At 43.0% G+C, this 24,347-nt stretch overlaps 2 protein-coding genes across 2 annotated transcripts in view; one reads left to right on the top strand and one right to left on the bottom strand.

The window, feature by feature from the left end:
• pde11a (phosphodiesterase 11a) overlaps window positions 1-17,927 on the top strand; it is a 39,423-nt gene extending 21,496 nt beyond the window's left edge. Inside the window, exons 8-20 of the mRNA XM_086220621.1 lie at window positions 838-905; window positions 994-1,086; window positions 2,040-2,090; window positions 4,229-4,375; window positions 4,500-4,607; window positions 7,075-7,184; window positions 8,371-8,461; window positions 11,122-11,222; window positions 11,393-11,470; window positions 11,551-11,614; window positions 11,690-11,764; window positions 12,472-12,555; window positions 16,219-17,927. Coding sequence (XP_086076747.1) covers window positions 838-905; window positions 994-1,086; window positions 2,040-2,090; window positions 4,229-4,375; window positions 4,500-4,607; window positions 7,075-7,184; window positions 8,371-8,461; window positions 11,122-11,222; window positions 11,393-11,470; window positions 11,551-11,614; window positions 11,690-11,764; window positions 12,472-12,555; window positions 16,219-16,452 — 1,304 coding nt within the window. The 3' untranslated portion in view covers window positions 16,453-17,927. The remainder of the gene's footprint in view (window positions 1-837; window positions 906-993; window positions 1,087-2,039; window positions 2,091-4,228; window positions 4,376-4,499; window positions 4,608-7,074; window positions 7,185-8,370; window positions 8,462-11,121; window positions 11,223-11,392; window positions 11,471-11,550; window positions 11,615-11,689; window positions 11,765-12,471; window positions 12,556-16,218) is intronic.
• A 652-nt stretch (window positions 17,928-18,579) lies between these two features.
• agps (alkylglycerone phosphate synthase) overlaps window positions 18,580-24,347 on the bottom strand; it is a 30,244-nt gene continuing 24,476 nt past the window's right edge. Inside the window, exons 18-20 of the mRNA XM_086220622.1 lie at window positions 23,610-23,709; window positions 23,402-23,459; window positions 18,580-19,988 (exon numbers count right to left, since the gene is read on the bottom strand). Coding sequence (XP_086076748.1) covers window positions 19,867-19,988; window positions 23,402-23,459; window positions 23,610-23,709 — 280 coding nt within the window. The 3' untranslated portion in view covers window positions 18,580-19,866. The remainder of the gene's footprint in view (window positions 19,989-23,401; window positions 23,460-23,609; window positions 23,710-24,347) is intronic.

Raw genomic sequence — 24,347 nt, forward strand, 5'->3', positions numbered from 1 at the left:
GGTTTCCAGCTATGCATTAAAATAAAAATAGAGGAAAAAGCTCACAAACTTTTCAACAAATCTTCAAAGTGAAGGTAGAAGACACTGGTACAAACCGATACATGCACTAATACTAATTATAAAGTTCAGTGTTTTGATATTAGACCTTACAAGTCTGAAATTTGAATTTCATTTGTCACAAATATACCATCTAATTTCCTTCCTACCTACCAAATCTACCTCCGTAAAACCACATACGTTCCCATTTTTTTCGTAATTACCTGCATTACTTGAATAAAGACACAAGATTTGTCACAAATCTGTCATTAATTTGTTAAATATAATCTTGCAAAGGTTTTTTTTTTAATTTTTTTTAAACCCATTAAATTTAAGTGTCTTATACCGTAAACCAAACACATCCACATTTCTAACAATTCCTACATTTCATTTGATTTCCGGAAATCGTCTCACGCCACCCTGCTACTGCCACTGTTTAATTACTCTTCAACATATATTCTCAGAGATAATGAAATTCTCTACCAATTGAATTTCTATTCTGTATCAACAGAAGCTTTTCTGTTTATAATGAGAGGACGATAGGAGCTGTACACACAGGATACAGCTGTCAAATAAAAGGGCTTCACTCCTTCTGCTGCATTGTGGACAATAACCTGCCAGAGATAACGTTAATTGAACGCCACCTCATTCTCCATCTTTATGTGTCATTATGGTAAATGTATTATAAGGGTTTTGAATGGTTCTGCACAACAGTACATGACAGGATGCTGCACGCTACATGGACTGTGTGGGTTTGACCCCTGAGGCAGATTTAATTTCTGTTAAATTCTCGTGTAACAGGTGTTGCTCAAGTGCTGAACAGGCTTGATGGGAAACCGTTTGACGACGCAGACCAGCGTCTCTTTGAGGTATTTCCATATATCTTTTCTAAAAAGAGTATGGAGAGTGCACTGAGAACTGCTGCAGTGTTCTTTTATTCTTGGATTTTCTTTTTAGGCATTTGTGATCTTTTGCGGACTGGGCATCAACAACACCATCATGTACGACCAGGTGAAGAAGTCCTGGGCCAAGCAGTCCGTGGCTTTGGATGTAAGATTTTTAATCTCCTGTAATGAAACAAAACAAAAAAACCCATTCACTTTCTGCCATGTTCCATGAGTCACTCACATTTCCAAAAAAAAAAACTATGAACCCGAAAGCTTCAGCTTGTTGACACAAGTGCTCTCGCTTCATGCCGCCATGCCTCCAGGCTCACGATGTTTATGTTTGCTTCGTGCCCTCGCCCAGATGATTTTTTTCCCCCTCTCCCGTACGACCTCTCTACTCCCCTGTTCTGTTTGCTGTAATACTATTTTTATTTTACTCTTTAATTCACATATATTCTGTGCTGAAACATTTACCCGGATGCCATAAAAAAAAAAAAAAGAGCAACGGATGCTGCACGATTCATCCTTCTTTCTGGAGTCTTTGCTCCTGTTTTGGTCTCGTTTTTTTTTTCACAAGAACATGCGCATGCAAAAAGTGCTGATCTCTACTTGTAGATAACCTTCTCACAAAGGTTTTATTGAAAATTAATGAGAGGCAGGGAAACACAATCCCTCATCTGCCCGACAGTACGTAGCCTTTCAGCAGAGCTCAGCCGTTACTCTCCATACTAAGATCACTGTTTCAGGTGCATTACGGTAGTTTGCACCTCTTGGGTTTCAACATGGAGAAGTAGAGCATTTAAGGGAGAGGCAGAGAATGAACTAATATGCAGATGCATTGCTCCTGGCAGCACTGAATAAACATGAGCGTTTATGATCAAATAAGCGACTGCAGGTCTGTGCGGGGTATTACTCTCAGGAAATGAAGGGAACATGGCGATGGAATCAGGGCTGACATCGTTGCTCTTGTAGGCTGTTACTGAGGCGAGTGTTAACTTCCTCACCTGCTCTCAAATTGAAACGCAGGCAGCTGCAGCGACAACTATGTTTCCCTCAACTGCATATCTTAATGATATGAAAAATATCTTGTGTCAAACAGATGTCATTATTTCACAGGTTCTGTCTTATCACGCCACTTGCTCCAAGACGGAAGTTGACAAATTCAAGGTAACTGAAAGTTATCGTGACTTTTTTGTTGTTGTTGTTTATTAGCTGAGGGATTCAGGTTTTACTTCTACTCAAACTCACAATTCACACCAGACTTGTATATTCCTCCGTCTTCTCACAGAGGACAGTATGTTGCTGATGGATGAAGGACGAGACTGGCAATGTTTTGTTTTCACCTGTTGGTTTGTTTGTCTGTCTGAAAATATTCCAAAGTTCTCTATCTGGCAACTTGAAAGAAAGTGAAGACAAAATTCTTGCAGCCGCCCCCCAAAAATGTAACAGGTTCTTTCTTAGCCTGTGTTTCACACTTCCAGCAAGGTTCATGAGAAGTTAGTTTTTTGTGTAAAGCTGCTGACGGAGAACCAAGCAAAGGTCTAATTTCGATGTAAAAAATGCTTCGAAAATTTGCACGTTAAACTTCACGTTTTGTTTTTTTTGATAAACAGAAGTTTTAGTCAATCATTTGTTGCATCGGGTCTTAAAAGTAGAATAACTCTCAAGTTGCATCGGGACTAAAATGAGTTGATCGTTTTGAAGTTCAGAAACACACACTCGATCATGCCAAGACAAACTGAAACACTGTAACGTGTCGTATGAAGTAAAAGAATAAAACAATTCTCCAGTCCAAAAATGTTTTATTGAACAAACATTTGGTAACCATGAGAAATTATTTCATGATCCCCTTCCAGTGGAGAACCACTGACTTAAATGACCGAATGTACAGTCAGGCAATGCCCTTCGAAATGATCCAAACGAGGCTCCTTTTATTTGTTGGCTTATAATTTGTGATTACCAGATTTGCTGCAGTGGGGAAGATAAGAGTCATGTTATTATTCCCCTGCCTCGGTAGATGTGCTCCTTCTCGTGTGTAACTGGTTAGATTAAGATTTTTTAAAGTAAATATAAATACCAAGGGAACTTTGTGATTCTACTTCTGCATTTAAAAGTATGAGGCAGCACAGTAAACCCCATTTCTCTGATGCCTGTTGTTTACAGACGGATCAAATCTCAGACATTTAGTTCAGTTTACATTTGGTTTTCCCATTGGGCCTTTTAATTAAAACATCATTTTTTCTAATTAAATGACAATCTCTCATTAACTATAATGGATTAGAGAGAAAATCTATGGCAACAGAGAGGGATTATTGACAGTCTGCCTTCTTGACTTCCTCTTCCAGTTCCTCTGTTGCGCCGCATTAGCATGCAAGCACAAATATGGCAGAATTCCCCAATGATAACAAACTAATTGTGGTATTTGAAATGGATTACAGCAATCAATAGAAATTCATTCTCTCTGCATTATTTATGAAGATAAAACATTCAAATATCTACATTTTTAATTGGCGTGACACTTCTGAAATATAGATATGACCTATTTTTCTGTACTTTCATGTGAAGGATTTTCCCCTGTGACCATTACCGCAAAATAGGAACCCCGCTTTTCCGTGCGCCCGTGTGATCTTTCAGTCCCCTCGCTCAGCGCTCTGCTCTCCTTCCTCTCCCCTCCTGTCCTTTCATAACTGCTCTACATATGGAGCCTTACGGAGCGCACTTGACTGGGATTCCACCGGAGAGCAAATGGCAGCGGCAAACAAACCTGGCTGACATTTTGTAACCGCGAGCTGTGAATTAAGAGAGGAGAGAGTACCTGCTGACCTGACTGGCAAAGACTGAGCTGTAGTGAGAAGAAGAGAAATGTGGTGGAACTAAAACACAAATTTGTTAGAGAGCTTTGATTTGTTGGAGTGAGATGCAGATTCAGCAGCAATAAATGGCCAAACTAGAGCCAGAGGTGATATTTCTGCTCAGATTGTGCTCATTAGACCACGCTGAGCAGAGACGACACGATACTTCAGTCTGAATATGCTTAATTGGGATCATTTATGCGAAATGTTTTTGTTTGAATAATGATAGTAAAACACTGTTGATTATTACCGCCGCGTATCTTGTCGTTGAGCTGTGAAAGTAAACAGTAGTGAGATGCTTTAGTGAATCTCTCTCATTAATTTGAAGCTTCTGAATGAGTCCTCAGAGTCAGGAAATGGGCTCAGCATCCTCTGACCTCTCCATCCTCCTCGGCTCACTGAGCTCATGTTCTCTTTCCCTCTTGGTGTTTTCTCTCTGCCGTGACGAAACAGGCCGCGAACATCCCCCTGGTGTGTGAGCTGGGTATTGATAAGCTCTCCTTTGACGACTTCTCCCTGGATGTTGACGCCATGATAACAGCTGTTCTGAGAATGTTTATGGAGCTGGGAATGGTACCCAAATTTAAGATTGACTATGAGGTGAGATCACCAACTACTCTCTCTCTCTCTCTCTCTCTCTCTCTCTCTCTCTCTCTCTCTCTCGTGTACTGCTGCCCCACATGCTCATCTCTCATCTCTGTCTGTGTGTCACCCCTCCCTCCAGACACTGTGCAGATGGCTGCTGACGGTCAGAAAAAACTACCGGATGGTTCTCTACCACAACTGGAGACATGCCTTCAATGTCTGTCAATGCATGTTTGCCATGCTGACGGTAAAGATCATGCGCTCCGCAGATCATAAAATCAATTTCAGTTGGTGGCTCATATGTCACTGAAAAAAAAATAACGAAATGCTCATGTTGTTGTCGTTGGAGGAACCCACTTGATGGTCAAACTGCCCCCAATAAATCACGGACGTCACCACAAAATCACTTAATAGCTTAAAGCGGATAAGAAGCCCGAAACCTCTCCAGCACATTTTTGGTCACGTTTTTTCTTTTCCACAATTTTCTACATTTCAGAAGAAGAATGTCTTCATTAAATGTCTCTGGGAGGTAATCTCTAGATACTTTAAATTTAGTAAATAATATTAAAATCATGTAATATTTGACATGAAATTGCATGTCAAGATACAGAGTTTCTTATGAAATGCACTATATAATATATAGTCGTTTCCATCTTTCACAAAAGTGGTTGGACAAACTCCAGGCGTCTGAGATGGTTTCATCTGAATCATGAGGTGGATTCGAGAGCCACATCTTACCTCAGTTAACGTTCTACAAATTTTAATTGAACGAATGCTGGAGAGGGTGATGTCAGCTACCGAGTGGGGAAAGGTGCTAGATTTTTAGTGAGCCCCAAGATTTTCGTGATAGAATCCAAAAAGTTAACTTTTTAAACTCGTGCATTTCTTTCATTTTTTTTACATCATGAATAAATAACTTATATCGGTGTGTTCAGTAGCCTCTTGTCTCAGCTTGATCAAGTTGGAGTTATGGACTTTGAGTGCTGCGTCGGAGTTTGGCGGGTGTCACTCAGTTGAATCCTCGTCTCTCTTGACAATAATTTGGAAGTTAGCATCAACATGGCAACCTTAAAAATAATTGAATATTCACAAGCACAGTGGTGCAGTGGTCAGCACTGTAGCCTCACAGCAAGAAGGTTCCGGGTTTGAGTCCCGGCTCCAGCACAGGATCTTTCTGTGTGGAGTCTGCATGTTCTCCCTGTTCCTGTGTGGGTTCTCTCTGGTACTCCAGCTTCCTCCCACAGTCCAAAGACATCAAGAGGGGACGAGGCTGATTGATACTCTAAACTGACCGTAGGTGTGACTGTGAGTGTGAATGGTTGTCTGTCTCTATGTGTTGGCCCTGTGATGCACTGGTGACCTGTCCAGGGTGAACCCTGCCTCTCACCTGAAGGCTGCTGGGGTAGGCTCCACCCCCCCCCCCCCCACCCATGACCCTTAACAGGATAAGCGGTAGAAAATGGATGGATGGATGGATAAATATTCACATTGTGTACAGATGTTTATTTAAATGAAGAAAACATTAGCGCCTTATTTCGACCTACTCATGTCTGGTGACTGTAATCTTGTTTTATACACAGGTCAGCTGATTAGCCCGTGGTGAGAAGCTACTCTGGTCTGTTTTTTGACACCTTGATACACGGAATACAATGTATTGTAGATTTTAAAAAGCCTCTTATTCAACTCATCTATAGTCTCTTAGCTTGTGTTTCCTTGCATAATTTAACAAACACATCAGGAATTATTGAGGTCTCCATCGCGAATGAAGGAAATATATTAATGCAATTACTGGCCCCAAATGTTTGGATGTAGAAAGATGTGTTACCCCTCTACTGGTATCAAACAACATTTGCATGAATTTTCATCATGAAATATCAGATTATAACATGTGTTCACTTGCAGGGATGTGATTGGGCGCTCCTAGTCAGCTGATAGCTGCACAGTCAATCAATAAACCAGCGATCGTGTGGAATAAATAAAGCTATTTCAGTTCTTGGCCTCAATTAAAGCTATGATCTTTAGGTTTTCGATGAATTGTAGAGATACTGTTGTGTTTGAAGTTCAAATTATACAAACAGCCAGTTCTCTGCACAAAAAAGCAAATATTTGTTTTAATATATGTGTACATAGAAATAATTACTTCATAAAATATCTGCAGACCTTTGTCAGATCCTCTAGGCAACACACACACTCACACACACACACACACACACACACACACACACACACACACACACACACACACACACACACACACACACACACAACCTCTTCTACAACCCACAGCGCAGTTCATTTAATCAAACGCAGCATGAATGCATGATGTCCCATCTGAGTTGATTATTGGCATGGGAAGTGAAATAGTAGTGTGTAAGCTGTTCAGGGTCCCTGTCCGCCCTCGCCACGTGTTTTAATGAGTGGGCTGCGGGCCGTGCTATCTCTGCTGCTATCCCCACAATGACCTATAGTGACTCACGCAGCACATGGCCTCCAGAAGCCATTCATCCAAGTCATAAATCTCCCCGCGTGCCTGCATTTCTGCAGTCCCACTGGCATTTTAGAGGGATACAGTTTTTTGGGATCATGCTGTTTGCCAGAGTGTTTTCCATTTTTACTCAATGTACTGCTCATCGCATCATAAAATGAGTGACTAAGAAATTCTGCTGCGAGTGTGTTTGTTGTCTTACTGGCCCTCTCTTCCCTGTGCATATCAGACAGCGGGCTTCCAGGAGACTCTGACAGAAGTGGAGATCTTAGCACTTATCGTAGGTTGTGTGTGTCATGATTTGGACCACAGGGGCACCAACAACGCTTTTCAAGCAAAGTAAGTTTTCCTTCTTTCTCTATCTTACACACACAGATACACACTCCCAGCAACACACTGTTTACAGTATGTTTTCCCACCTGCAGCAGTCTGCAGTGGTCCAGCACTGATCAGCAAGAGTCAAGTGGCCAGTTGTATAAGGGTTATATAAGCGTCTGTTTAACGACGAGCAGTGAACACTGCAGACGCCGAGCACATTTAGATGAGCCGATAACCCTGATGTTAAATTGCTACAGGTTAGCGTTGGCTGCCCTTTCCAAGGTGATTCTTGTAAACAGCATCTGAACCCAAGAAAACGAAGAAGAGACCAGACAAGGTGGTGATTTGTGTGTTCATCTGCAGGGTCAGATAGTTTTTAGTGGTAAGATGGTTCTATCTAATGAGCAACCTTTGAATTGATAACCTGCTGGAGTTGCTGGTATCATCAATTGTTGAGTTTAGTTGCCTTTTTAAAAAAAAAATTTGCTGCCAATTTAGTTCAGGTTTTGAAAGATGATGTAATAAACCCCTGCTACCATCTTTAAATTAAAACTACTGTATTATTTGAGAATGCATTGAAAAAAAAAATTGATATACTATTGATTTGTGTTTAACGAGGCAATATCGACTTCAAATGTTTGCGAAATATTTCTGGAATGGATTTAAAATGAAGGGACCGCAAGGTTAGAGTGATATAAGGAGAACAGAGTAGGAACCGTCACCTTCTCATATAAAGTTCTCAGAGGACAGAGAATACTTTGAAGACAGACTTTAAATCTTTAACTTTAAATCAAGCCATTAATATTTGGGGTCACATTTTCATATATTTTCTGTTTGGTCAGTGCCAGAACTTCAAATAATCGGTCTTCTTGTTTCAGTTACTGTGCCTAGACATTTCAACGGCGGCCACAAAAACGGATCTATTCGCTGATAGTCATTGTCCACAGATTGAAGAAAGAGGACAAGTTTTTAATTATTTGAGCTGTGTAATTTGAAATAATAACAATGATCGTCACACCCACCCACAAAAAAAAAAATCTTAAAACCAATAGAAATACAGGGCACTTAAGGTGATTGGTTTCACCAGTGCTCTGGATGTGTTGAATGCAGATGATGTTAACCATGCGTGCGTGTGTGTGTGTGTGTGTGTGTGTGTGTGTGTGTGTGTGTGTGTGTGTGTGTGTGTGCGTGCGTGCGCGCGCCTCAGGACGGGCTCAGCCCTCGCGCTGCTGTATGGGACGTCGGCTACACTGGAGCACCATCACTTCAACCATGCTGTCATGATCCTACAAAGCGAGGTGCAACATTTTTCTGCTGTCTGATGTCCTGCTAATGACCATGTATGTTTCAGCAGCATATTTGATTACGGTAGATATCACACGCTCCTCTTGGAAGCCCCGTAATTGTCTTGAATCATTTCACCACACCAGCTGAGCAGCTCCCAGGATGTCAGCCCCCTCTATGGTTGCTTCATCATGTTGATCTCAACAGCTATCGGTTGAATTTAGATAAAATAGTGTTATTAAGACATTAGTGGTTCCCCCAGAATGTAACTAAACATTAGTTTGTCCTGTACTTGTGTTACTCCCATTTGTTTCTCACCCATCTCTCTCTTTCTCTCTCTCTCTCTCTCTCTCTCTCTCTCTCTCTCTCTCTCTCTCTCACACACACTGTCTCATTGTCTAAAGTCATTCAAAAAATCTGAAATTGACTTTCACTTAAAAATATATTAAATGAGTTTGCGCTAATTGAGCCTGAAGACAAACATGTGGTGCCTCAGTCGCAGTAGTAAACAAATAGCTCATGCTGCCCTCAAATCAATGTAATTACAGAGGCAATAGATTTGGTGGTAATTGGTTGAGAGAGACATTTTGCCAGGTGACTGGGTTTGTTTGAACTTGTAATTAAAGACATTTTAAGGGAGCAGCTACGCCGAGGCTTAGTAGTGTAAGTTCCAGTTGCTTCATTATCACGGAGCTGACAACACAGTGCGCTGAAAAATGTTTGCTTGGAATATCATAATGGTTTCTCTTGATAGTGGTGTTGAACTACCGCTGTCTTATTAGCATATAAATGAATAGGGTGGCTAATTCAAGGAGAAAAGAAAACTCCCAATTGAATCCAGCAGCCCGCACAACCCATTAGTGACTATGTAAACTTGTAAACATTCCCTCCCTCCCTTTTTATCTTTTAGCTTACTCTTATCTGTCTGACTCCATCACCCTGTGTCATCCGCTCCAGTTGGGACAGGATGAAAAGTGAAGTTCTTAAGTCCATCTATTATGATAAAGGGCGATGCCATTTTTAGACTTCCTCAAAAGATGGAAAGTACATCCATTGGAAAATATGTCTGCTAATTTATTTAGTTATTAACATCTGAGATTCATCCTTACGCTTCTAGATCATTCATACTTTCCTCGTCCACTTACTCCATGACATAGAGGAGCTTTATAAAGGAAGAAAGAGTTGCAGTAAAGCAACAGTAAAGCTGTAAGTGATGACGCGATGACAGTGACTCTAAACCGCTTTGATAAAAACGTATCAAAAATAAATAGGGAGTCATTTTGGACATAATCATCACCGTTGGAATACAGGTCATGCCTCTTTTATTTCGACACCTGCGCGGCCATCAAAAATGTCACTCTGAACTGTAAACTTAAACTGAACTACGCAAAAAGTGTCTTTTGCCCTTCAAGTTCTCACAAATAGGTGTCTTGAGCTGACACAGACGCTGCATCACATCGGAATGCAGAAAGAGCCAGCCATGTATGCTTAGCTTGAAGCTAATGGTGCCCCATGGAAGAAAAACTGTTGACTACTGTTTGCTGTTGCTTGTAGTTGGGGGCCATAAGCCACTCATTCCACCTGATACGCAAGATACAGAGTAATTCCACGAATGTTGATGGGGCGGAACTTCCTAGAAAGGTGATAGGATGAACCGTCTCTCTCTGCCAATGTCTGTCATATTAAATTCAACCAATCAGATCAGCGAAATCATGAAAAAGCTGAAGCCAGTCAGTTGAGGTGTGGGTGGAGTATTGCTTTAAGTTTATATACAAATTCATTCGCCCCATCAAACTAATTTTTTTCCAGCTTTAGTCATGGCTAATGTTTCTGAAAGATGGGAAAAGCAACAGGTGGGAGCTGCACAGCTTAACATCATGTCTCACCTGAGGAATTCCTCTTTCTCAGGGAATATGACTTCATCCCGGTGATCAAAGCTGGGTAGCGCACGTCAGTGCTTTCACAGCACCGACCGAATCACTTCAGTACCATGAGGTATTGATAGATGCCTTATCACATGATATCATGCAGACTTAATATCTAAATTGCATTTTATTTTTTATCTTGTAAATGTGCTCCAAGTGGAAAAATACCAACATGCTTACAGATGGGGCTCAACAGCTGGGACAGATAATTTAAATTAAACTACATCTCAGTAAACTGCTTTATATTTTCATGTTATGAAAGTGTTTTAATTGTTAATTGTAGCTGAAAACTGAAGCCAAAGATGAGTAACAAACTCAGTTAGGTGTTTGTATTTGAACTATTGCTGAGGAAGCATTATCAAAGTGGGGGTATTGGTACAAACGTACTTCTGATGAGGGCTCCCAAACTGAAATAACCTGATGACCCGACCTTATTAGTTTGGCTTTAATGTACGATCCTGTAATGTTCCTGTTATGTGCGATAACCATGAAAGTCCAAAGCTTTTACGGCATCAGATCATGACACAACAGCTTAAAAAAAATACTCATGTCCCATAAAATATGGACATTTTGTTCCAATAAATACATGCACACCAAATAACATTAATAATTCATCCAGGGTTTCACCCCAGCCTTTATTTCTCTCTCTCTCTCTCTCGCTCTCTCTCTCTCTCTCTCTCTCTCTCTCTCTCTCTCTCTCTCTCTCGATGTGATGGTGATTCTAAAATGTTTGTCATGTGTCTCCACAGGGTCACAACATCTTCTCCAACCTCTCATCCACCGAGTACAGCGACCTCATGCAGCTGCTGAAGCAGTCCATCCTGGCCACGGACCTCACACTTTACTTTGAGTATGAATATCATCATTCAGCTATCTTGACATGTCAAGTAGAACCAGTCTCTAGATTATCAGCTTAACACACTCACTGCTATTGTAAACCGTTTCTAGTTTCCAGGCTTCATTTTTTGCTAATATCGCCCCCTTGTGGTTGTGATTTACACCTGCATGTTTCTCCTACAGGAACAGAAACACCTTCTTTGAGCTGGTCAGCAAAGGAGAGTACAACTGGAATGTGAAGGCTCATCGAGACATGTGCAGGTAAGGCTCAGAGGAGATTTCTAGAAACATCTTTGTTTGAAATATTATTACTGTTTCCATCACCTCTCTCTCTCTCTCAGATCCATGATGATGACAGCATGTGATCTGGGTGCTGTCACTAAACCGTGGGAGATATCTCGTAAGGTGAGACATAGAGGCTCCTTTATGGAAAGTAGGTCGACATGTCTTTCTATACTCCTGGTTTCACTCTGGTTGCAGGTTGCAGAGTTGGTGACCAGCGAGTTTTTTGAGCAGGGTGACAGAGAGAGATCGGAGCTGAAGCTCACACCCTCTGTGAGTACATCGCTGCATCTTATGTGCTTTTTGCTGCGTGTTTCACCTCCATGACCTTTTCTCTGCAGCTCCAAACACTGGAAATACGAGAGCGTGTGTCTAGTAGTGGGAGAAAAGTGAGTTGTCAGCTTGACTGCTCCACTTCCCTGGCTGCCTGGCCGAGAATAAACCATAGACAGCGAAACACTCCTTCCTCCTACACTGGATTCAAAGCAAACTCTGACCTTTCCAGTCCTCCAGTTGTAAACGCACGAGACATTTTGCTACTGTAGTATCACTCTATTATCTTTCTAGTGTAGAAATATGTGAAAAAGACGCTTTATATCATCCTCCAAACTATCTAGTGTCTGTTTGATGGGGGAGCCTGGAGGGTGTGTTCTTAAAAAGAAAAACTAACAGCTTTCCAAGTGCAATTAATGACTTCTAACTAATCAAGCTCAGCCACATTGCCTCCACTCTCAAATAACTAATGCAGTACCCCCAGGTCTGCTGCTTGTGTCAAACCTGCACTGCTTTGTGTGTGGGTGTTGGAAATTAAATATTAACTTCTAAGTCATAGCCCAGTAACTATCTTTGAAACACAGCCTCCGCCGAGCCTCCTCAATTCCAGCTGCAGGAGAATGAGGTAGAATAGAAAGTGTGGAAGTTGCTTTAACAGGAAGTCTGATGACAGCGAGGCTAATGACGTGTCTCATCTTGTGTTTCAGGCCATCTTTGATAGGAACAGGAAGGATGAGTTGCCAGGGCTTCAGCTGGAGTGGATTGATGGAATTTGCGCACCACTGTACGAGGTAACGCTCACTCGTCTTGTTGCACGCCCCCCCCCCCATCTCTTACATCAGTAGACCTTGTCCTTCCTCAGTTATTGTCCCCACTGACGCAAACAATGAAATTGTCACCCATAACTCTTCACACAGATTCCTCAGTGAGAAAAAAATAAAATAAAACCAGCTTCAAGGTTGCATCCGCTTCTTTTGAGAAAAGCACAATGGGTGCGTTTTCTGACTACGGGGAAGCTCAGAGGTAGCGGAGTGTGTGAATAGAGCTGCAATGCCAGTAGAGTTAAATCCCCTCAGTGAGACAGTGTACTTTGGGCTTCACTGCACAACAATGACATAAGCAGGGACTGACTCCCGGATTCCTCTAGAGACAATTACACAGAGAGAAGCGATCATATTGTTCCAACCAGGCCTCGCTTCAGAATCCCAGCAAACCCTAGTTAGAGTTTCAGGTAGTGTTTATCTTGCAGGGAATGAATGGAAATCTGTCCTCGCCCGTATGGTAATAATGTGCGCGTGTTTCTGAATGACGCCAAGCGAAACCCACCTGCCCCTCCTACCGCCGTCAGCAGCGGCTGTGTGGGAGAAAGAGGGCGGCATACTGAGGAGATCTGGTCTATTAAACGATGAGACGTATCGGAGGCAAATGTATGAAAGCAAGCACGAGTTTTGAAAGGAGTCAAGCACGAAATTCTCCTGCTGCAAGACGTCGTAGCACGAAGGACATCATTGAATCGGTGGTGTCAAACGAAGTTAGAGCAGACCGTAATTATTGTTTGTAGGGGAGATGAAAGCATCACAGCAGCTGATGTTTGGAGAATGCAGATATGCAGCTCACAATCACGCTGCTGCCAATTAAACTTGGAAAGGGAGGAGAACAGAGGAAGTTCAGAGGCAGTAGGATTTTTGTTCGTGGGCGGAAGAGATCTCGTTCTTGATCTCGCTGATCTCAATCTCCTGGTGGTGGCTCGCTACATGGTGGAATATTAATCCCCCATTATATAACCTCCTGTTTTTATATCCCAACATATGACAGCCCCTCGCTTCTTCTTCTTCTTCTTCTTCTTCTTCTTACTCAGTGGAAAAATGCCCCATGGTGAATGAACACATTGAAGAAACACACAAAAAAAATCCTCCTCTTGTAAACTGCAGGCAAGACAAATCCACAAGTCTAGTTTTTACAGCTCTGTGTAGGCCACATGTCATCCCGCTGATTTGCACACACACATTTAACCAGAACAGAAAACACCAAAACTGAAGCCAGAAAGGTTTATGTGAAATCATGGAAATGGAAATCCATGTTGCTAGGCATCGCTGGCTTCATAACTAGTAGCACGCACGCTTTCCTCTCACAGCATCATGAATTATTGAGTTGCACAGTTTTTAACAGCCCATAGTATCAATATCACATGAACAAGCGGGCAGTTTTCTTGACAGCGAAAACATGTCGTGATGTCTTTTTTTTAATAATCACAACTGTTTGTAGGAATAAGGGAATATAAATGTCTGTCAGCATTAAATAGGAACCGTTAGATGTAATTTCACGCCCACATACACACACACACACACACACACACACACACACACACACACATACACACACAGAGTCAGAATATTGTGCTTATGTGATTCTTGTTTTACCAGCCATTGTATGTGTGTGTGTGTGAAGTTTTCATTTTTCTTGAGTGAACCCACGTGTCGTATTTGCATATGAAACAAGGTTAATGAAACCAAAAGTAATTACACAGACTTCCCTGGAAATCCAATAGATGCAGAAGAGCTGGAGACAACGTTAACAATCGCCCCCACCGCACGCACACACACACACACACACACACACACACACACACACACACACACACACACACACACACACACACACACACACACACCCGTGTACTTATATCTTTGTGAAGACTTTCATTCCCTAGCCCCTCACCCTAGACCTAACCATCTCCACTGACTGCCTGACCCTAACCTTGACCCTAAACCTAACCAGAACCCAATTCTAACCTCGACCCTAAAACCAAGTCTCGACCTTCAAACGGCCCTCTGAAGATGTGAGGACCGGCTAAAGTGTCCTCACTTTCCAAAAATGTCCTCACTCTGTTGGTCAAATACGTATTCTAGTCCTCAATATGTAGCAAGAACAAGAACACACACACACGCAGACACACACACACACACACACACACACACACACACACACACACAGGGCCTTTCAGCTGAGTTATTAAAAGGTGGGCGACAGCTTCCACAACACCGCCATTTACAGTTCAACACGGAGGAATAACAAATGCGACTAATCCCCGTCATACGTGTGCATCTAATCTCTAAAGAGACGCGGGATCTTGGAGAGTGACTGCATGTTCTTGTTCCCGCTTCTGTGTCACTTGATGAATAATGTGCACGTTTTCTAGTTTGTACATTTACGTTAAACTCACAGAGCACATTCCGCATGATTACTGTATTTCCTAAATCAAATATAATGTAGCCGCCAGAAATGACATTTCAGATTCAGAAAATCCTTTTCGACAGAATCCACATACACATGACTTAGACTGTCAAAGGGTGGAAGTGTGTATTCAGGCATAAGAAAGTGTGTTATTCATGGTTTCATTTTTGCACATAAATGACACAAGCAATCACGTTACCATTTTATTTCCTTTTTATGAAAAATATAAAACGCTACAACAGAACATCAGTATATAGTAAAATAAACAAGATAAATTAGGTGATTCTTTTTTGCGACCCTTCGTTGAACCACATTGGATTTTTTTTGCCGATATGCTGGTAGATTTACAAATTTTTTGGCCGATTTCTGTGGATATTGTGATTAGAAAGACAATATATTATGAGAATACACATGTTGTACATACTGGAAAAACACACATAAACACTGTGACATTTTTATTTCCAAAGATTTCATGTTCGTCAGGAACAGTTGATGAGCACAGAGGGAGGAACCTGAGCAAAACTGAGTCAGCTTGAATATCAGTCATCAGATCAATGCTGATATATCAAAGAATGATGAATACCTGCAAATACATATACACACACACACACACACACACACACACACACACATACATACATACACACATCAGAAGAGAGAAGAAGGAGGAAAAAGGGGGGGGGGAATAAAAGCAGGTATCTACTCAGAGACTACTGTGACAGGTTTCTCAAAAAACACCAAGAAGGGGCGCCACAATCTGTAAAATGTATTTTCAGATCCCCCGATAATGTATGGAATCTTCACTAGATCCATTCTCTAAGCCAGTGTGAGAGGGAAGGAGGAGCAGAATCCTTCCATTTCAGTGAGATAATGTCTTCTCTAGACACCATGTGATAAACAGCTGTTTTAGAGAAGTAATTTACCACTATGGAAATAAAACTGTGAAGTTGAGGTATTACAATCAATTTTAGGAAGGACAAATTGTGTCAGAACATCTCAGTACCTGGTTAAAACAAAACAAAACAAAACAAAACAAAACAAAACAAAACAAAACAAAACAAAACAAAACAAAACAAAACATGGCCATGATTTATTTGTAATAATTGAAGTATAATGTTACATGCTTGATGTGGTCCAATATTCCGTGTTCTCATGGGGTCCAAACTCTCAAGGTCCAACCCTGCTGCTCTCCATCTCCTGTAAATCTTTTTTCTCGGCAGACTTTGGTCAAGTTGAATCCCAAACTCCAGCCGATGCTTGACATGATCCAAGCCAACAGGGCCAAGTGGGAGGAGCTGAACAACAAGAGAAAACGTGGCCACAGTGTTTCTGCCCCCGCCAGCCCCTGCAGCGGCGACAGCTCTGAAACCAGCGGCTGCTCTGTCCCTAAAACAGGCAGCACACCCTGCTGTAGTGGCGAAGCTGACTGTAAACCATCCACATCAGTTAGTTAGCTTGTGCCAGCACGTCTGAGCTGATCTCTTATTTCCTCTTAAATGCAGCCTGCAACCTAGGCAGTGCAGTGCATGCAGAGGCTATAGGCTCCTTGCTTTTGCTACTGAAGATGAGCTTTGGACTTGAGTGCAGCGCTAATTGTAGAGGTTTTTCTGCTCCCTTCAGTTGAGGGCTGACAGAGCTTTGTTTGTGAGCTTGTTGGAGCAGCTACAAATCAGCTGATGGCACCAATGTGTCAGAAAGGAAACTCAAATCACTGTGTCAACATGTCAACCAGTGAGCTCTCTCTCTAACTATTCTGGGCATTGCACAGATTTTCTGCACAACAAGGCATGGAGAATTTTGGAAAGGAATGTTTGCGTGCTGTTTTGCTCTCGGTACCTCCTTGTTACTCGCATTTTGTCAGTGGTAACACGTTTTACTGTAAATCTGTACATAGGCTGTTGAATTTAGAAGTTCTGTTGGAAAAGCTCTGGATTGCTTCTGAAGGATAAAGTGGTGCAGGAACAGCACGACCTGTGACAGTGCTTGCAATGCAAATTGAGTGCTCCACTTCCTCCCCTCCTGTGCCTTGTTTTAAGATCCTAATGAAAAATGCATGGCCTCCTCATTCTTAGATAGTATGGAAATCCATGTTCAACCCTTTTTTGTGCCATAATTTGTAAAAACCAATGATTGCAGTTATGTCTTGATCCCATGGTAGCCAATAGGAATTAAATCTTTTCTGCTCAGTTTAATAAATGCAGGGTCTCACTTGACACAAACACACACACACACACACACACACACACACACACACACACACACACACACACAATGTGCCTTGAAGTTGTTCCGATATCACGTTAATTTAAACAGAAGCCATCTTATCTACTGATTTAATTCCACAGTTTAATAGAAACATTAAATAATATTTGGCCTCTTCTCAAAGCTCACTAATATCCAGAGGAAGACTGAGATATGTTATTTCTGAAGTGCCCATGTAGTCACAAACTTTTTATTTTCACATTGTTATATAATAAGTGGTATTTTTGAGAGACACATGCCTTATGACTTGTGTTGTAGCTTTGTTTATTGGAAATGTGACTGTGCACCTTGCGAGGCATGGATCTATGTGCTACTTTACCGTATTTTAGTTGAAGAACTAAATTGAAGATACATTTGAGTTGCATGTTTGATGCAGTGTTAATGTTCAACCACTTGCTGAGGATGTAGCGAACACGTGAGCCAACGAATACCTCGGATTTTGAAGTTTTATCTGTACACGAACACACACACGTTATCTCATCATAATGCATGACTTCTATTTCTGCATCATGTTATGCGAATTATGGATATCGCTGTTCTATTTTTCTATTAGGTCTCCAAATGTGGCCAACTTCTATTTGTCTATTTGGAAATGTAACGTGCTGCTTGTACTTCTTTCCTCTCTGTGTTTGGACTCTTTATGGCAGGGTGGAACTGAAAGAAACTTTAAGGCATGAAAAAGCAAATGTGCAATGTTTCTGTTCAGACTTTAAATAAAAATATGCTGCTACACATTTGATGTTTCCTTTCCTGAGTTACAGTGATTTCGCCTGCCGTTTCATTCGGTACAGTGCTGACCTCATGTGGACAAATGAATCCTCGCACATGAAATCTCTCAATGAAATCCTGCAGCTAGAAGCCCATTTCATTAAGATATTTTTGGGGGGTGAAAAGGAGAAAATACATGAACTGTTCGGCTAGATTGATAAATATTCATCAGAAAAATGGATGCAACATTGTCAGAGAGTCAGAAATATGGTATTAATGATCACCCATTCATGGAATCCTCAGTCTGACAGCAGTGTGAGAAGGGTAATTGCTGCAGTGTATTTCATAGTCCAAGGCTGTTGCTGTTGAAAGGTGGAGGTGACGTCAGCAGGCAGTGTGTAGGCGGTTGTGTGGGTGAAGATAGCTCCCAAATGAGGCTTTGTGTAGAAGAAAAAAAGGAGGCAAAAGACATTGTTAAACTGAGCTGGATAACCTTCAGATCAACAGAAACTTCCCCTCAGGCTCGCGTCTGACGGTGTAAATAACCGCGAATGAGATGCTGAATTAGAAATGAAATGACTTTTACGCATAAGAAACAAATCACCAGTTGGGATGTTTTAGTTGAATTTATTGCACAAATAGCGTTGACAAAACATATTTTTATGTTATACTGTCTTGAGAAAATTAAAAAAAAAGGGTACATCCGCAACATTCAAAAGCTCGCACGTTATTTTGACACAAGGGTATGAAACCGTTCATGAAGGGAAATATGAATTAAAAAGACACTGAGGTCCAGGAAACAGGAGGACGAGAAGGCAAGTTCAGTGTTGATTTCGATTAGTCTTGAAGGACACTACTTCCAAAAAACCTTCACACAAATGATGTAACAAATGAAAATGAGGCGCTGAGGAATTTGTGAGCGACAATAATTACAATTTATGCAAAAAAAACAAACAAACCAACCCTCAACTTGAAAATAAGAAAAAGTAATGCATTTAATAGAAAGTTTTAGCAACAAATATCTACATTTTACACATCTCAAAAAATGTATCTTTGCATATGATTAAAAATGCAGTTTAGCTGTATGGGGGTTTGTGTGTGTGTGTGTGTGTGTGTGTGTGTGTGTGTGTGTGTGTGTGTGTGTGTGAGGGTGGTCACATGTATGTCGTTGGCATGATCTGACGTGTTTTGACGACTCTTTGGTACGACGAGAGCACCGGGGTCCAGACGCCTCTTCAAAAAGGCGCTCACATTGAAGCGAGAATGGTCAGAAGAACCGCCTCACTTTCTCAGTAACACACAGGTAATCTTTGTCATCAGATTTCGGAGGGGTAGAGTGATGATATAGTTTGTTAACGCGCGCACACAAAAACACTCACAAACACATACACGCACACACACTGAGGGTCCAGAAAATAGTCTCTTATGGCAATAGGTCAGAACAACAAAAAGATATGAGAGTATGAAGGTGACAAATTTAGCTTGACTAAGGGACTTGCTGAAGACCAGTGGAGTGTTTAGGAGAGGAGGAAAGGCAGACTAAGCTTCAGAAAGGCACAGAGATTTAGAATCGCATTCATCTGGAAATGATACACGAGGAAAAGTAAAAACAATGTTTGAACTACATCACTACCATTGGCAAGGAGGTATGAGAAAACAGTTAAAAATGACGAGGTGGTTGCATCGTATGTCGGGACACAACTGATGAGCTTCAACATGAAGGATTGTTATAGCGTGTAACTGCAACATCACCTGAAACAAAACACACACAAAAGAAATGGCACCGAATGATGAAAAAGATCTCTGTTCATGTTAAATTTAGTAACTATTAATCCCAAATGCACAAGAAAAACAAAACAAAACAAAACGTGAGATTAAAGGTGGACAAGAGCAGGAAGTTAGAGGAGGTTCCTGTTGCCAAAGATGTTCTGGGGGTCTAAGTAGTCCTTGACAGACTTGAGCATCCCCAAGCCCACGCTGGAGACGGTCTGTCTCATCCACTCCTTCCGAAGTTTGCCCACTGAATGACAGAAGAGAGAGAGAAAATAAATAAATAAAGTCAGAGGAGAAGAAGAAGAGCGAGGTGGCGGTGGTGTTGGTGGGGGTGGGGGGTAGAGGAATGGGCACGGCTGATTGCTCAGCAGGCTGCTGTGAGCCAATCAATCTTGTGAGAGTGAGTGAATAAACAGAGGGTGATAAATGCTTTTATTCAGAGAGGAGAAATGTTTTGCATGGCATGATTTATGGAGCTCAGCAGACTATCAAACTCATTAGGCTGTGTGTGTTCCCAGAGGAGGGGCTGGCTGGCTGGCTGGCTGGCTGGCTGGCTGGCTGGCTGGCTGGCTGGCTGGCTGGCTGGCGGCTTTAGCGGCCCGTCCCCAGCTACCTCAATTGCCCCCCTCACTCGGCCACTCCCCTCCACACTCCCACTTGATACTTCTGTTGTGTCCCTCTGTGGTGCCCTCTGACTCCGGCCTGAGGAGCAGCAGGGCGACGGTGGAGGGGCAGCATGCTGGTCCTCCGTCAGCTGGACTTTAGCCTTCAGCCAGTCCTTCACCCTCCCAGGAGCACGTAGGGCTGTGGTCCGCAGCCTGGCGAGGGTGCCCACAGCTTCACCAGCTGTCCACTCAGACGTGCTCCAGAATGTCTGCGCCCAGCAAGACGTCAGACAGCCTGGCAGGTCTAGAGCAGGCTGCACCGAGGACTCATGAGACCCCGTACACTGACACTAACTCAGGTTTAAGACTTGAAAATAATAAAGAAATGATGTCCTACAAGTTCACGACACTGCGGAATTGTTGGACCGAGTGTAAAGAAAGATAAATTGACTGTTACTCATTGGATGAGACTTAAATGGCACCCAATCTCCCCTAAGAACAAATACATTAATAGACCCACGTCCAACTCCATACGTGGGCAACAACTGTATTCTCAAAAAGGCCGACATCTGTCTGGTAGTTTATCTGCCTACCTGTCTATTGTTTGGGTCAAATTTCAAGCAAAATACTCCAGAACAAGTCGTGGCGTAGCAATGACTGAAAATTTAACAGCTGTTTAAAGACCAACCAGCCTTTGTCTAGATGCACCCTAAATCAAAAAAGCCTTCTTACACATCTGTACTGCGGACCAGGGTGCCTCCGACCTGATTCCTGTCTCCATGATGGCGGACCCATGCAAGCACTCCTCACTTGTGACTTAAGGTTGATTCTTGAGTTTCAACTTCTTAAATGTGGGGATTTTTTTTCCTCCATCATTTTAATACTGAAAATCTTCTTGAAGCAAAAATCAACTTAAAAGTAGAAACTTGTCAGTGGAGTTTCTGTTGGCTAAATTAAGCGTGAATGAAAAAGTAATTAGAAAATGACAGAAAGTCACCAAGCAACAACAACAACAACAACAACAAAAACAGTGAGGAAGTCTGTGTGAATGTTAACTTTTGGAGGTCATGCTAACTTAAGAGAGAGGTACGATAGATCGGTGAACAGAACAGGTGCTGCTGACTGGGTAAACACTGGAAACCAGTAGTGGAATCCTGAGATTAGATACGGAGGCCTATAAATAGGAAAGTGTAGATGAGTCGCTCACACACTAGCAGGGGAGCCCTCATGTGTTAACAGGGACAGTGAGGGAGGTGGGGGCCACCCTGACACATTAGAGCACCGCGTTATCAGAGTCCAGCCCGGGAACCCAGATGAGGATCAGCCAGGGGGCTGGAGAGAACCGTCTCCTGACAGAAGGGGACGGACGACGGGGTCACCGGGGACTGATTCCACATGCACCTCCAGATGGTGACGGACGGACCAATCAGCTGCTACCCAGTAACTAGAAAAGTCCCCTGCTCTCTGTGACCAGCTCCCTCCCCCTGGTCCCACCTCCACCCATCCCTCCTCCCGGGAAGGAGAGAGAAAACAGAAGGTGCGGGGACTGCATCATTGCCTCCATCACTGTGATAATTTACACATCTATCTTGTCGTATTCACGCTTTTTTGCAAGCTAATGCAATCAATCTCTGCAGGCGTGCTCTGTGCAGCTGAGACATGCAAAGAAGTGCAGGTACTTATTTCAGAAATGACAGATTAAAAAGAAAAGGGAGTCGCATTTCTCTTGTGTTGAAAACATTGTTGGGGTGCAGGGTGAACGACAAGATGGGAGTGGGCTCATTTTTCTAGCTCCTGCGAGTGGTGAGTTTGGCGCTCTAAGGTGAGGATGACTCGTGCGGAGGTGGGTGGAGAGTAGTGGGAGTGCGTCAAAGTGGGTTGAGGTTCTGCGCTCTCCCCGGGCGTCTCTAACAAATGGAGGTCAGGACATGAAAGACAGGCTGAGGTAGGGACCCTGCGTAGCTGTGATATGGCCGAGCCTCAGTATTGGCGGAGAGGCTGGGGCGGTGTGGAGCTGATAGATGGACGACTGCTGGTGATGGATGCTCGGCAGCTCCTCAATGCTACAACACTGCTGACCTGGTTCAAGGGACAGTTCTCCCAATGTTCTCAATCAGAAAACTACAGTCTTCTTACATTTGAATATAAATATCCATTTGCATCCAGTATTTGTCCTAGCTAGGTATTATGTCCTGCACAGACAGCAGTGAACCCCTTCGACACATACAAGGCCACAGAACTGTATATTTCCTGGGCTGCCCTCTCACCCCCGCCATCCTTGACTACATCTGTTTTGTTTGATACACAAAACCCAGTGAAACTAGCTCCATTTGTCAAGCGCTGATTGTGGGCAGACAAACTGGTCTGTCTGCGCCCAGATAGCAAGCCCCACTGTTATTAATCACAATTACAGAGTGGGCCTCGCACACGGGAGCTGCATCAATATCCCCCCCACTCCCGGCCCCTCCCCTCTCTTGTCACCTCCCCAGGCAGCTCGGGGTGGCCGGGCCACCGTTTGGAGGTCAGTTTACAGCCGGCAATAACGGCAGCATCATTTACCCTGGCCCGCCGCCTCCTTTTTATTAGCAATCTTTTAATTTTGAACCCGTCCCCGCCTTCAGGAGAAATTGCAATTTAATATCGCAGCTGATTCACTGCATACTGTTTTTGACAGGTGTGATGAATAGCCTGAAGTGATGTATGAAAACAGCGAGGCGGATGGCAATATAGATAAGGCAGCCGCTTCAGTTAGCCCGGATGAGGCCCAGAGAATAGTCTCACACGCCCCCCCCCCCCCCCCCCCCCCCCCGCGCTCACGTTTCATTTGGTCACCACTGAAATGAACAAACAGCCCAGTCAGAACTGTTTGACGGAGCTGCGGTGACGCGGTGTGAACACATGAAGGAGTGACGACGGATCTCAGAACACACACACACATTTGTAACCTGACAGGATGGCTGCTTGGAGAAGAGCTCATCCTGTTCATATATTAGAATATAGAAGAAGCTGCAAATCCTTCCACTGGTGTATGTTTCTAAAAATACTTCTCAGGTACCTCCATGGTGGTGTGACAGGCTCCCTCCGTTGGCCAGGATCTCCTCTCTAGCTGCATGCTGCGAAACAAAAACCCAGAATCAGTCATGTTTGATATTTCCTGACACTCGCCCTCTGGGCTGCTGGGTATCATTGCATCAGATGGAACGATGACCTTTGCAGAGACCTGGACCGTGATGTAACGTTGATACAAATAAAATGGGACTCACTTCCACTTGTTCATACACGTGTACTGGATTGCTGAGTCCCCTGTAGTTGAAGGCGAAATAAAAGTACACACAAGCGCCGGCGTCGTACGTTTGAGTCACCCTGTAAACCAAACCACAGAATCTCCCTCGATCTGAAATCTCATTTACAGCAAATCCATTTTCACACAATATATGCAATTATCCTTTGTAAATGGGAGGCAAAGAAAAGTAGGAGGTTCCCACTGTGACAACTCCCCCTCCCCTCATTTCCATTCAAGGGGTCCAGAATGTGGAGGCGGTCACCTTTAATAACGTGACATTATCACACTTTAAATGGCCATTAAACGCCTGGACTGGCTTATTGTTCTGCACTGCACAAATACTGGTGGTATGTTGATGGGGCTGCTTCCTCTAATCAAGCACTGGAGTTTAAAACCTTCTTCCAGAGCCAAAATGGCTTCTACGGTTTGTAATGTCTCTGTGTGACCTCATCCCCCCTTGAGAAGCTGGGTTGCAGAGTCCTTGTTGCTTTGACATGGCCCATCACCTGGCACACTGACTGATCTGGAGGTTAAATGGACAAATCAATCATGTGACAGGCTGCAGCCGGGAAATGAATGGCTGAGGCGTAATCAGGCTGAGGCCTAATCTTTCTGCCATCGGCGTGCAGAAGCCTGGCGCTCCTCAACTGGCTCGCCGTCTGTCTGTCAGGCTATGGCTGACTTACCAAGACGGTGGGGGGTGGGGGGGTTGGGGGTT

Source organism: Aulostomus chinensis, chromosome 12 (genome assembly GCF_037954235.1).
Source record: "Aulostomus chinensis isolate RoL2024-O1b breed Wild chromosome 12, RoL_Achi_v1.0, whole genome shotgun sequence".
NCBI classification, from domain to species: Eukaryota; Metazoa; Chordata; class Actinopteri; order Syngnathiformes; family Aulostomidae; genus Aulostomus; species Aulostomus chinensis.